General features: G+C 40.1%; 1 protein-coding gene and 1 long non-coding RNA gene across 7 annotated transcripts in view; both read left to right on the top strand.

Moving 5' to 3' along the window:
* Nucleotides 1-2,134: 2,134 nt before the first annotated feature.
* Nucleotides 2,135-5,085, top strand: LOC119265284. The gene is made up of 3 exons (XR_005131559.1): nt 2,135-2,707; nt 3,032-3,115; nt 3,234-5,085. It is a non-coding gene; the product is annotated as an uncharacterized LOC119265284 (long non-coding RNA).
* Nucleotides 5,086-6,558: 1,473 nt separating this feature from the next.
* The window catches only part of si:ch211-200p22.4 (phosphatidylinositol-binding clathrin assembly protein), a 72,021-nt gene continuing 63,631 nt past the window's right edge, over nt 6,559-14,948 (top strand). For all 6 annotated transcript variants that reach the window (XM_037546346.1, XM_017710269.1, XM_037546336.1 and 3 more), the window contains exon 1: nt 6,559-8,073. In XM_037546346.1, the coding sequence (XP_037402243.1) occupies nt 7,944-8,073 (130 nt within the window). In that variant the 5' untranslated portion in view covers nt 6,559-7,943. The remainder of the gene's footprint in view (nt 8,074-14,948) is intronic.

Below are 14,948 nucleotides of genomic sequence, written 5' to 3'. Positions count from 1 at the left end.
TATCTGAATGGTAAAGGTGCTCTGGGGAATCTGCTGAAGTGTTTATCATGTCATAACCCATATGCTACAGTGTCTCTGTGCACTCCACCACTTCCCTCCACTAATTACTGCTGCCATGCACACTCCAGTCCTGCTGTCCTCTCTGTCCCTTGTAATTTTAGGATCCTTACAGCTGCCGGGATCTAAAAATACACCAAACAGATTATGCGTTGACAAATAATAGGTATTTTGGAAGCTATGTTTCAGCTTGGTAAAATTGCACTGAAATGATTGTGTGCATATGGTAATGTAGATAGCATGCCCATTTGGAATTGCCATTTGTAAATGCCTCCTGAAAACAACCGTTATGTGTGACCTGGCAAAGAAAAGAAGCGTCTCTTTCAATGACCTTTAATTGACATTTCTTCAACGAGTTAAAGGCATCATTTGCATCACAGAACAGAACAAAGGCACTGATAATCCACAGAATATGGCAATGAGCCATAACTCAACATGCACTTACCAGCCACTCTAAGTACACCTTATTTCTATACATATTGCTCATTTTATCAGGTCCACTTACCAGATAGGAGCACTTTGCAGTTCTATGATTACAGACAATCAAAGGTCACGACCCCCACAGGACCATCCCTAAGCAGGTATTATTTGGTGTATAATTCTGAGCACTGTAGTAATTCTGACACAGTAGTGATGTTACTAAGTGTGTGTGCCTCACAAAATGGATCACTGCTGGACTGAGAATAGTCCACCAACCAAAAATGATCCAGCCAACAGGATCATGTGAGCAGAAACTGTCTGCTGATGAAGCACTAGAGGATTACAACAAACAACAGATGAGCTATCATCTCCAGTTTTACATCTACAAGGTAGATGGACAAGGTAGGTGTGTCTAATAGAGTGGACAGTGAGAAGACGTGGTGTTTAAAAAACCAGTTCAGCTGTGACTGATATCCTTGTACTAACATTACCCTGTCAGTTTCACAGTAGTGCAGAGAATGATCGACCACACAAATATTAACTTCCCAGTGTGGGTCCTGAACGCTGATGAATGGAGTACTGAAAGGCTAACGCATTATGCACCTACACTCACCGGCCACTTTATTAGGTATACCCGATCAATTGCTTGGTAACACAAATAGTTAATCAGCCAATCACATGGCTGTAACTCAGTGCATTTAAGCATGTAGAGGTGGTCAAGACAATTTGCTGAAGTGTAAACCGAGCATCAAAATGGGGAAGAAAGATGATTTAAGTGACTTTGAATGTGGCGTGGTTATTGGTCCCAGACGGGCTGATCTGAGTATTTCAGAAACTGCTGATCTACTGGGATTTTCACGCACAACCATCTCTAGGGTTTACAGAGAATGGCCCAAAAAAGAGAAAATATCCAGTGAGCGGCAGTTGTGGACGAAAATGCCTTGTTGATATGAGAGGTCAGAGGAGAATGGGCAGACTGGTTCCAGATGGTAGAAAGGCAACAGTAACCAAAATCTCCGAGGAACGTTTCCAACACCTTGTTGAAAGTATGGCACGAAGAATAAAGGCAGTTCTGAAGATAAAAGTTGGTCCAAGCTTTTACTAGCAAGGTGTACCTAATAAAGTGACTGGTGAGTGTATATGTTAAGTACAGTTGATAAAATGAACAAGTGTACAAAATTCATGTCCAAAAAGCTGTGATAGTATGACAAGCAGTGGTTTGTGTAACAGTGAGTGTAACCCTGATAGCAAGGAGAATGGGCCACCGCAAAAAGTGGTCACCGCTTAATTGAAAAAAAAATTAAAGGCACTAAGTGTTTCTTTTAGTTCCTAATGATTTTGTGATGTGTTTTGCCATTTTTATTGGCTTGTTATCATGATTTAAAGACTCCTAATGGTTTAACAGGTGAACAATGGCTGATTCTAAAGGCATTTTATGCCTTCCTAATGGGGTCTAAAGGTATTCTATAGAAACTTGTGGTCTCTATTGGAAAACATTAAGCCAATTCCTGTTAAAAAGCAGAAACAAGTTGGTTTTAATTCTAAATGCTTCTAAGGGTACTTTTTCAGCAGGGAATATTCTGGGTCAGCGGGGTGGCGACCATATGAAGCCACCGGCCCCGTTTACTCGTTATTTTTATCTCACACTGATCAGGAATGAACAGGGACAGCCATTCATCACTAGCTATACAACAGCCTACATACTGACAAACTGGAGCGATGCGTCCACAGCTTGAGGAGACGGTTTTGTTTTGCTGTGAATAAATGAGCGCTTATATTCGAGTGGCGGAGACATTTTACCGTTAAATCTTGAAGCCATTTCATAAAAAGCAGCAGCGAAAGGCTGCCAGGCTGTGTCTCTCCACCTCCTTTTCCAACCCCTCAGTAGCTACTCTGGATGTTCTCTCAGACACACTGCCAATGACGGTGAAGCCTCTGACAAAACCGACTAGTCTACAAAGTGTGAAGATTATTACACGTATGGCGACCGAAGAAAAGACGCCTGAACTGTTTCACGCGTTTTAGTGTCTCTGGAAGACTACAGCGCCTCGAAGAAAGGGATGCTAACCAGCCGTGTAGCCAAGCTGAACCAAAGTGAATGAATGGCTGACAGAGAAAGTGTATAGCAGCACTAAGACTCTCTCTCTCTCTCTCTCTCTCTCTCTCTCTCTCTCTCTCTCCCAGCGAGGAATGGACACAGCTTTATCAACACTGGAGAAACGGAGACCGGGTAAGTAGTCTAGTCGTTTTTCTGAATATGGGAGCCTACTGAAAAAACACAGCACAAACCAGCACGTCCAAGCTGATTTATGCTGGTTTAGCTGGTCACCCCGCATGGTTATGCTGGTTGACCCGAGTACCAGCAACCAAAACAGAACATAATGCTCATTGTGCTGGAGCTGGTGACCAGGCATGCTGGTACACGCTGGTTTTTCTAGCAGGGACGCTGCCTTTTGGCTGAAATTGAAAGTATTGATATACAGGCTTTTAATCCGTTGAGCATGTCAGTGTGCAGGCTGTTGGCTGCTTTTGCAATCTTTCTTTCCTCTCCAAGGATATTGACCCCACATTTAATTCACTACTATGCTGTGGAAAGGAGCTGGGCTTCTGTTTGTGATAGTATTTCCCTTAAATTCAGGTACGACCCTCGAACAAACGTCATTAACCTGTCATCTAAAGTAGCTGTACATGTTTCTAACCATTCAGTATTGGCTAGAAAGGGATTCAACATGTTTGACTTTCTGTCCTGCTTCTAGCCCAGATCTCAGAGCACCCTCCAGTCATGAGCAGTGACCTCTTCCCAGGTGTAGTGTACACACCTGGACCATCATACCTGAGTCTGATTCTGCTGGCTTTCACCGTAGGACTGTCCGGCAGTATTTACCTCTGTGTGCTGCGCTACATCTGTGCCGGATGCTGCCAGCCAATAGGAGTCGGGCCAGAAGATGACAGCCTATCTGGAGTGGTCTGAAAATATGCTCTTAAGGTGCCAAAAAGGGGTCTTTGAAGCGATGCCACAGAAGAACTGCTCTGTGAAGTGGCTTTGTGATTAAATGTAAATGGGATGTATGTCTTTGCAGAACCTTTTTAAACTTTAAAGAGCCTCCACATAATTGTTGTGTACCAATTAAAGATTTTCCGAAGCCAAGAATCATGTAGGAACCTTTGTTTTAAAGACTGTAGGGTTCTGTTTGTGTGCATTAGGACTGGCTGCTGTATGTTATTTTGACCCTTCTCTCTTTTCTGCAGAGCCTGGTACCTGAATATGATGGAAATGGCAAAATGGTAAGAATAGCAGGGGTGACTGGAGTAAAGGCAATGAGAGAACATTGAGGGGTACATTATTACAGTGCCCAAGAGGAAATCCGCTTATGGCCGTGATCATTATTTTTGCTGAGAAAGGCACAGCCAGTGCTGATTTTATTCCTTCGAGCATCTTGGGAGTAAAAATGAAGTATACAGTAATTGGCCTCACACAGCACTATTGATGACTAATAATGCACTGTGATAGCATTTGTAATAATGGTCATTACGGGCAAAGAAATGGTCACTATGTACACATAGCTGCATTGTCTTTACACACCTCGTTTGTGTCATATATACATATTGTTAAAATTATTGAAATCTTTCATGGGTGAGTGGCCTGCAGAGCCTCTTGTTTGATTGACAGGTCACCCTCTGGGGAAGTAATCTGCAAGCTGCAGCTACTTTGGCTGTGAAGAGCCTGTTGCCATGGCAATAGTTCTCTCTGCCTGCCTCTAGATGGGGCTGCTCTATTATCAATGTGGTGATCAGAATTTGTCAGCCGTGAAATGGACTTGTATTGATTAATATAGGTAACAGGCTGTGCCATTCCTAAATTTTTATACATTTATATGTGTATATGTATATATATCTGTTTATGAAAAACTGTTACGTATTAGGTCCATGTGAATGAATAAATAAAAAAACTCATGGTTATACTGGTAGTAACATGTTTATGATAGTCCACATGATGTTTTTTCAGAAAATTACAGCTGGATTCCATTTATTACTGTGACCCACCTATAAAGGCAGAGGCCTCCTTGTTCAGAACTTGGTGGTCTATAGAAGATGTGCACCGATGTCATTGTGGTTTTACACCTCACCCAACCACTTCCTTACACTCACACGGTAAAGGACTTTCTCACACTGATACATTTCCTGTTACATATAGCATGAAAATCTTTTGGTTCTGGTCTCACAGCGAGGATTCCTTCTGGGTGTTGGAGAAATCACATGGCGTCTTTTGGAGACTTTGGAAAATATGACATAAAATTAAAAGTATTTACAAATATTCATGCACTGTGGACATTATTGAAGTAATGCTTTGAAATCTGCCAAAGAAATATAATTGAGGATAATCAGTGACAAAATTATGTGTAAAGAAATGCACACCATCTGTCGACTCTGGGTTCCCTCTGGGGTGATCGTAATCGCAGTGGTCATTTGTTTCCCCAAAACAGGAAATTGCTCCATTCTGCCCCTAGGCTTCAACCAGGGTTCTCAGGAAAGAGCAATATTGTGTGACATGAGAGGTGGCTTATGAAATGGCAAATGTCACATATTGCAGCTTCTAAGAGTGATGCTTGTCATGCAGTCTGAATATCATAATTCTCTGGACTTCATATAAAGCATTTGAAATTTGCCATTATATTCATTTCTTCCCAAATTACTGGATTTAATGTACATTTCATTTTAAGGAAAGTACATACAGATAAACCAGGTAGGATTTGGCACATGGCCAGTGGAACTGAAGCTAAAGACCTGCTGTTTTTTGTGAAAAGGCCCAGTCACACACCAGCTCAGTGAAGAGGAGCCACCTTAAAGAAGCACTTCGGCCTAAAGTTGTCATGTTTTATAATACGTATGGTGCAGCCTTGCATCCCTCAGCCTTATCAGTTTGACATAATTCACAATGTTTGTATCATATTTGTGTATGAACCTGTAACGGCTGGCTCCTTTCTGCGTCTGGCTTCCTTCAGCATTCGCCAGCTAATAAGTAATAATAATAAAAACTACAATTTGAATTGGCCCACCTTCATGTATCCACCCCAAAGCACCTATAGTTTTTGAAAGGTTCCTCCTGCCTTCAAGATACATCATCAGAAGGGTATTTTCCTAGTCTTCAAACCAGAAAATCTGGCCGTGTTTACAGCATATACAGCAATGTATATTGTAAAAAGTTACACTTCAGGTGTAAAATGTTATTCAAATGAGAATTTTACATAAATATGTCCTCTTAATATTTCTATGAAATAATTCATGTAAATGTTTGTAGGCCGCCGGTTACCATCCATACAGCCTGTATGTTGTGATGTCATGAAAACCATCCATACAGCCTGTATGTTGTGATGTCATGAAAACAATCCATACAGCCTGTATGTTGTGATGTCATGAAAACCAATGCATTTGTGCATTCAGCATACAGCAGTTTAGCCTGGACATTCATGTGGAAATTAAAAGGAGTGTTTCAACTTGGACTGCTTTGGAATAAAGTACAATACAGAGAAGCCAATCAGAATATACATAAATTACACAGAGTAGTCCAAAAATCGGTGTGAATCTGATATAATTTCCCTGATATCCGAGTGAAATGTGGCATTAGGTAGGTGAGATGCAAGCAAAATTCAGAAGATATTTTAGAGGCATGCAAAATCACAACATTTTGATCAAAGATTACAGGGAAAAAAACTAATTTAGCCTGTAGAAAGGATTTATATGGTGAGGTGTGCTTAGCTTGACCAGAGAATTGTCGAGGTAAAAAAATCTCTTTCGATTTCAGTTTGACTTCATAGGCGCATAAGAGCCTGTTTCATACTAATGTACAAAGGACGGGAAATGGGCGTGTAAAAACTGGCGATGACAGGTTTTGGTACATAAAGCCGCACAAACGCCAGGAGTGTTTTGAGAGAAAATGACTGGAAGTGTGGGATATTGGCCCTTTAACGTGTCCTCACAGACACTTCTCCTCCAGCCCGGTCCAATCAGCCCTCTGCGTGATCACCTGATCTCCGCGCAGCCATTTTGTCTACAACTGCTCCAGTGCGCTTCCTCCTCAGAAACCGGAATAACGAAAAGCCGACAGTACGAATGGTATTGGAGGAGAGCTGACAAAAGCACTCCCCACCGCAATTTTCGCCAGCTATTGATTTAAAGCCGCAGTTTTTTCTCTCTTCGCGGTACTACAGATGGATAAAATTTTTGCCGGAGTCGGACGAGACGCTAGCTAACGTTAGCATCCAGGGGCTAACCACTTTCAGTAGGATTAGACGTGTAAACTGTAGCCAGGTTAGCTAGTTTTGGATTGCAACTTGGCAAAAGCTTGACACTTTCAGCTGTTTCTGTCTCCGTGATAGGCGGATTTTCTGGTTATGAGACGCCGTTTTTTAATGCCGTATTTGTCAGCGAACTGTGAAGATAGCTACAGTCTTGGCTAGCCCGCCAGCTCACTTGTGGTCTTCAGCAACTTAACGTTACAGCTGTGAAAGAGTTTGGGACGGTCTGTCCAGACTGGCGAGCTTGCTAGTAATCTGGATAACCGACCTGAGAGCAATTAGCCTACAAATGCAACTCGTCTCATCAGGTTAAGTTGTTAGTTAAACTCTTTAGACATTTGGCTAACATTACGGTGTAAATAAATGACTTCTTGCCAGGTAGGTTAAGTTAGTTCGTATTTTTGTGAACAGAACAGATTAACGTTAACCTACGTGACGGACGTTTTTGGGGTAAGGCTGGCTAGCCTGCTAAAGCGCTTATCCTCTTTCAAGTTACTGGTGCTGATTTAGTTTGATGATGTCTATGCATTTTTTTTCATACCAGGAAATCCATGCCAGTTGCTAGCTAGCTAATGTCTGTAGATGACTAGATCATTTGTTGCTGAGAAAGAAAGGCAAACGGATCTGTTTAAATCGGCGTGCTTCGTCTTTCACGTTCTGCGTTAAGCTGTTTTTTTTCTCTTGTGTCTACGTGGTATTTTCATCAGTGTCCTCTGACCTGGATTGACGGATAGCTAGCTATGTCATTTTGTAATGTTCCTATATGCTCAGATTTCAGTATAAGGACCTGTACTTGGTTTGAATGTTGTTATGGTTATATTAGCTAACAGAAGCTAAGTTAATCAGTTAGCCGGTTGCGACAACATTTGTACTAGCTAGTTAGGTTAGGTTAGCTAGCTAGAATATATTTTGTTACGAAACGTAACTAACTATCTTACAGCTCAACGCAGATTACGAGTATCATCCGTGTCTGTATCCAGCCCAGCATTCACTAGTTAGTTAGCTAGCTAGCTTAGCTAATTGCGTTTTTATAAGTCGGCCGCTTTTACTGACTCGAGATCTTTTTCTACATTAGTTAGCTAGCCAGCTGACTGCGTTTGTTAGAGAGAGAACCGGTTCAGCCGAGTGCTTGTTAATTAACTGTGGTGGTTTCAAGCCGAAGAAGAAAAGATGTCAGGCCAATCCATCACTGATCGGATCGCGGCGGCTCAGCACAGCATGACCGGATCCGCGATCAGCAAAGCCGTCTGCAAAGCCACAACGCACGAAGTCAGCGGACCCAAAAAGAAACATCTCGACTGTGAGTACCGACGAGCGTCCTCGCCGTGTTTGCTGTAATGTTCGCTGCCCGGTGTGACAAGGCTGTAGCTTAACGATTTCAATACAGTAATGAGAAATCGGTGAAGTGAACGTTTGAAGCTCTAGCGAAGTTTAAACCTGCCTCCGCTCTCTTTTCAATGTTTAATCATTCATTCTCCTTCTTTTCATCTCTCCACTATGATGATTAAAACTAGGCATCTGTGTTGGGAAAACATAACATCACACTACTTTCATCACACAGGATATGAGTTGCAGTGTTTCGTTGTTCTGTGGTTTGATAAGTTGGTACAGACAAGCCCTAATGTCAAGTTTAAATATACTACCAAAGCCATGAGTACATTGGTTTTGTTGACTGTTTCATATTCTTTGCTGCAGTAAGTTGTAGTAAACAGTCCCAATTATGTTTTTTTTTTATAAGAAAGGTGCACATGGTCAGTGCTCCAAGTACTGACAACATCCACAGTATGCTCAGAAAAACATTTACAAGGCAAAATGTTTATGATGATGATAAATACTGTCGTATTACCCACACCTAACATGCATGTCGTCTGTTTTGTATTGTTTGTAGCCCAGTGGCACAGATCACTGATTTGCACAAGGATATTTTGTTTTGAAATACATGATGTAATTTTCTATTTAGTATATTGTCCAAGCACTGTAGGCATTTTTAAGGAATTTTAAACACAAAATATTTTCACCACAGAATTGAAAATTGTATAGAGTCCAGAAAAGCTTATTGCTGCATCTCCACTGTTATACTTGCGCTTTCAGAGTTAAAAATCTCACTCGTGTCAAGGTCCTCAAATGTACTTGACTGGCACTCCCTCACAAATGTTGGTGTATGAGTGTTGAGTGAAAGTTTGAGCATTATACAGAATAATGATCCATGTTCTCCTGTTCATACACAACTTTTTTTTTTTTTTGGGGGGTCACTAAGGCTGCATAACTTCTCCTATAACTGCCCACAATATGGGGAATTGCTTCTTTTCCAATGTGGTTGACCTAAATATTGAACATTGCAGATTTACTGTCCGGTCCTCTTTCAGCATCTGTCATGCTCTTTTAACATAAATTCACTTCCCAAGTAAAAAAAAATTAAGAATGAAGCCCAACTGTAGTGCTTTGTGTCCAAACCGCTGTAACAGAAGTGTGAGAAACCGTGAAGGCCATGGCAGACACACCATTCACATCAGTGAGTCACTAATGCCTCCAACAAACGCTTCTTACAATTACAGGCTAATGCACACTGTAGTTCTTTATGTGACAGTTATATAATACAAAAGTAGAGCTTCATAGGGAAATGAGTGAGTGCTATAATTTGCAATTCGATTGTTTTGCTTCAGAGTGCCAAGATGTGATTTAAAAATTTTTTTTCTGTTTTTGCTTTCAATGGAATGAATTTCTCGTCAATAGGCACCGTGTGAACACCCCTCAAAGTTGGATGATGAAATCAGGTGCAGCCTGAATTAGCAGAGTTCTGTTTTCATCTTGATGGATGAAAGAAGCAAACGGTCCAACAAAGCATTAGCGCTTTACAAATATTACAAGTGGCCGCAACAAAATTACATTTGTGCAACTACAGTTAACCCACATTTTATTTCTGCTATTTTTGAATTTAAAAAACCCTACAAAATAAACCAAAGCTGGTATATGGCTGCTAGCTAATAAACAATTTACAACCTGCTTGGTTTATTTACCTCCAACATAAACACTTTTTTGTAGGTTTAATTTTCTAATGAGTATCAAAACAAAAAAGTTGACTTCATTTTTAAACTGCATCTTTCTGTTGTTTGTTACACTGCACACAATACACAAAGTAGCCTGTAGTGTTTTCATCAGAAATGTTTGATATTGTTGACTGATTTCAGTTACACTGAAGTCTGTGTGGATGTCCAATTTTATATTTTGTGCATCTGTGCAGAATCTATGCAAAGATGGAATAAAGATCGAGTTATTTTTCTTAATTCCCAGTTGTTGGTTGATATTACTAAATTTGTACCTGTAAATAGTATTTGTAAGAAGATAAGGTTATCTGTTCCTGCGTGGGTTTTGCTTTCGGCAAGAGCTAAACAAAGGGTCACTTCCTCTTTCGGTCACCTGTTTTGTGGTTTAACGACTTGGTTGCTTTGCTGCTGCCTTCATTAATTTTAGTTGATTGTGACATTTAAGCACTCTAGCTAATGTTGTCATACATGTGAAGCAAGACTATTAAATGTACCAGCGACACAAACTTCCCCTTTTTTTTTCTTCCCTTTTTCCCTGAACAGAAATTCGCTTTAACGTAGGTCAGTTAGGGCAAACACTGAGGCCTGTGGGAAGGAATGCATTGCCACTTAACCTCCTTTTGCTAATTTGCCAATTCCTGATGCAATATTGATGTGCAAACGTTTGGGTGCCCCTCTTCAAATAATTTTGTTAAATGTGAAAATGAATACGTCTTCTGTAGAGAACACACTTTTGAACCTTAAAATGCACAGTTTTGGTATATTGGGAAAGGACGGAAAAGGAGTGTGTGTGTGTTTTTGTAGATATGTTAAATTCAGCAAATAAATGGAATATAAAATGTAGTAATTAGTACTAGATCCACTTATCACGAACACCCATTTGTAGAGGATTGCAAACATGAACAAAAGACGTTCCTCCGCAGTAGGCCAGTGTTACCCAAACATTTTGCTCTTCTAGAATACACTAAAATTACTAAATACACAAGGTCATGAAATATTGGTTTAAAATATCAGTCCTGTCTTTTTTTTTTTTTTTTTTTTTTTTTTTTTTTTTTTTTTTTTTTTTGAGCAAATAACTGCTGATACTGATATGATTCTGGTATTTTAGTGCATCCTTATTCTCAGCAGGCGAGCCTGTTGATTGGCTGTTAGTCTCTGCATTAAGTGTATTGTACGCAATAGTAAGGATGTACTGACACCAATACAGTATCGAAAAGATAAAACAAAGAAAAGAAGTACAGCTAAACTGCTCGTGTGACCCTCAGTCTCTTCTGAGCATTTTTTTTTTTTTTTTTTTTTTTTGACATCTTTCATGGAAACCCCTGTTAATAATCAAAACTGGGAATCGGAGTCTATCCTTTTAGAGGAAATTGGACAGAGGGCGTGGGTCTTATGCTGAGGACCCTCCCACACTCCAATGGCTGGGCTTTTTTCTGAAGTTTCTTAAATTCTAGAGGTTTGGCTAAAATAATCTGAGCCAAACTAATGCGTGTACAGTTGTACCGGCTGAATAAGTATAAATCATAGAATATCAGATGATGCCTTGTTTGTCACAGTGCAGGCCTTACTTTCTTGTTTGATCAACCAGTGCTGAGCTTTTCACTGAGTCAACAAGCAGATGTTGCACTCTGACCTCTCCCACAAAGTGAGTACACTCTACCCAGATATTGGCCTTTTCTAGGCTCTTATCTTGGACCTATTTTCTGTACACGTATTGTAAACCCTAATCTTATGCCATAAGTCACCAGACTGCTTTCAGATTAGTGTAAAAACAGTCTGATGCAGTGCTTGTGTGTCTCGCATGCTCCAAGCGTTGGGGTATTTATAGCGGCACAAGTCCTTTGGCTGCATTTGCTGGCTTATTTTGTACCTCATACAGTCCAACCTCTCCTACTGTAAATCTTTGACCTGCACCTTTCAGTAGTGTCTATGTATAAGCAAAAGTTAAAGTTAAAACCGACTAAGCAACTTGTTTTTCGGCCTCATAAAGTACTGATAAAATAAATGAATATTAGCTACTGCCTGTTGGAGTGTTTAAATAGGTGATGTGTTGCTTTCTGCTGCAGTTGACCTCTACATTACATTCTTGCTGATTTGCTAAACTTTTGGTGAGTATGTGGGGGGGGGGGTTTCTTTGTTGTACTCCATTAAACAACTAGCAGCTTGCTGGTTGTGGAAAAAAATCAAGCATGTGAGAAACTTTATGATTGAAGTGCAAAATGAAACCTGCCAGATAATGCTAAAATAACACGTAACACAAGTTTTTGTAATAACATTTAAATATCATCTTGATCATATGGTTTTCTGAGTATATCGATATTGTCAGTACCTAAAGATTACTGACTGATCATCTTTTAAGTATAGTATAATTAGACTTTTAAAATTGGAGTAATTGAAGTGTTTAATAAAAATTGTAAATATATTGCGATCCATATTGCATGTCGTAAAAAAAAATGCAAGTATCATGACGTCATATTCTTTTGCTGTATTGTACAGCCCTAATCCAAAATGTAGTATATTCATGCCACTGTATGATCCCATAAACATGTTCTGACACATCTCAGAAACAGGTGCCTGTGTTTGGTGGTTGTACCTCAGATACTGTGCAAAGGTCAGGCCTGGCCAGTGTACCTGAACAGTTGTTTCTTAATCTGTCATTGTATCGCATTAGCTGCCTAGTTAGCTAGTGTTACTGCTGTTTGTTTATTTGTTTGTCAGCGAGTCATTTTGGTGACACTGGTATGCTTTGCGTATATATGGCCTCATGACATTTCCATTGTTGTCAAACGTGGTGGTTTGGGAGGATTGTAGAGGATGGTGTTGACCAGTCAGCCAGTAGGTGTGGAGTGACAGACTAAAAGGGAACTGCCTTACAGAAAAAAGGTCAAATTTAGATATTATGATCAAATGTTCTCAATCATGCTAAATTTCAGACTGTTCCCTAATTGTGAAACAGATTTACACTGCTATGAGCACATTTGTCTTTTAAAGTGAAAGATACATTTGTTGTTGGTATTCCTGGTTTTATGGAAGTGGATAATCATCATAAAAAACAGTTGAACAAAGTGGTATTTCACACTGATGCCAAATTAAATGTCTGCTCATGTTTTCTTAAAATATGGTGCATGTTTTTAAAGAGTAAGAATTTGAGTCTATTGGAGTGATTGGAGTTCTGTTTTAGTAATGAGGCCCAGTAGAGTCATGTCACAAGTAAGACGTCTTGCTTCAGTACACTGCAGAGAGTACAGCTTTGAGTAATAGTTTTACTGTTTATTAATTACCATTTAATTACATCCCAAAGAGCTATAAGACAATTTGATTTAAACAGAAAAAAGCCAGATAATTTGTACCGGCAGCATTTTAGATTATTCAGGTAATTAAAAATATCATCACAGTTGATTACTGAGTTTCTCACCACGGCAGTATGTGGGTTATGTAGATGGCTGTGCTGCACTGCTGACTGCTCTGTAAAGTCTCAGTAAATGGATGACTGTGGACATATATTTGTGGACATTTCAGGAAAGCGAATATTTGTTTTTAAGGGAGATAACAATTTTGCGTCTTTTAACCCCCAAAATGATATGCATCTCCTGTTGATTGAGTTTACCACTGTGGCATCAAATGTGTACAATTGTGGAGACAAAGGAAGAAGAGAGTAAGCAGTGTAATGAGGCAGTGATGGAGAGAGAGAGGGAGAGCAGGAGATGTGAGAATGGGATTTGGGGAATGGTTGTGGTATTCCACAGAGCCATGTTGCTTAGCTCACTGTGCAGGAATCTCGCTCTGGCCTTTCACAAAAATGCCCTTGTCATCATTTTTGTGCTTGTTTTGCACTGATCTGAAGCCATCTTGCTCGCTTAAATCTTGAGCTTAACCATTACAACAGTAACCACAAAGCTGTTTTCAGATCAGCGAGACCAGGCTAGTGAAAACATCTGGCAAAATCTGTATTCCCAGCTCACAGACATACAGCGGAGAAGGAAAGGGAGGAGGGGTAGACAGAGACGGCAAACAAGCCCTCAAAAGGAGGAATCTAGCTATTTTAAGCCATCTGTGGTTCCAGGGCTATTCCCAAGGCACAGAGAACACAGGCTTGTATTTGGAAAAGCATTCTCTTTGGCACCCCTTCTTCAAAAACGTATTGAAGCAGACAGCTGCTTAGAGTCAATGCACTCATTAAACTCAAACACTTTGTCTATTCTCAAGTGGTTGATCTGCTGGTAAGAAATGTAGTAGTTGTTGTTGTTATTATTGTTATTATTTATTATTTATTATTATTATTATTATTATTATTATTATTATTATTATTATTATTATTATTATTATTAATTTATTTTTTTGCAGCACAAGAAAACAGTCCAACAGGTCTGGGAGCTCATATGATCAGAGTCCCATGAAATGACACCCCTCTCCCACTTTATGCCTTTAAATCCTCTTTGTTTCTCTCCTATCTTTTATATTATTCATCAGTCCTGTGCCGTAGTTCCTAAGGTTTTTTTTTTTAATCAGTTGGGTCTGTCCGACTGATTGAGTTCTGTTCCATAGCTACTCTAGTAATGAAGGAGGTTAAGGACGTGTGTGCTTTTGCATACAGTCTACATAATGACATAGATGAAAAAAATCTAAACAAAAATGCACTACTTCTATGACAACTTGCACACCCAGTCCAAAAACATCTGTCTGCAGCACTGTGCAGTTTTTAGAATTAAACTTGATTTCTGCCTTTTTTATTTGTTTTGGATGGCTGACAACCTTGCACATAAATTCAGATGCGTCATGCATTGCCACTGATCACAACTGATTTGCTGTTGAAAAGCCTTTACTGTATGGAATGGTAAGGTTCTGACAGTGATGGTGGAAGCTGGCTCTGAACGCTTTTTGTTGCTGATCTGTGGCCAGTGATTAGTGATTGTGATGGACCATAATTAGCTTCCTTGGTTCCAGAGGACAGTGACCGCTGCGCAATTCTGGTGGACAGCTGGACCAGGTGCAGACCGTCTAGCCACCTGGTCAACTTCCGAGCGCACACAGACGCACCACATGCTCATTCGCTCTCTATTCAGAGGTTCTGCACCACAGGCTTCTTGCCAGCTTTCCTGTTCTTCACATTTCACATCCTGATTGATGTCCT

The sequence above is a fragment of the Pygocentrus nattereri genome, chromosome 2 (assembly GCF_015220715.1).
Source record: "Pygocentrus nattereri isolate fPygNat1 chromosome 2, fPygNat1.pri, whole genome shotgun sequence".
NCBI lineage: Eukaryota > Metazoa > Chordata > Actinopteri > Characiformes > Serrasalmidae > Pygocentrus > Pygocentrus nattereri.
The sequence above is the reverse complement of the archived record's forward strand: the minus strand, read 5'-3'. Positions and strand labels throughout refer to the sequence as shown.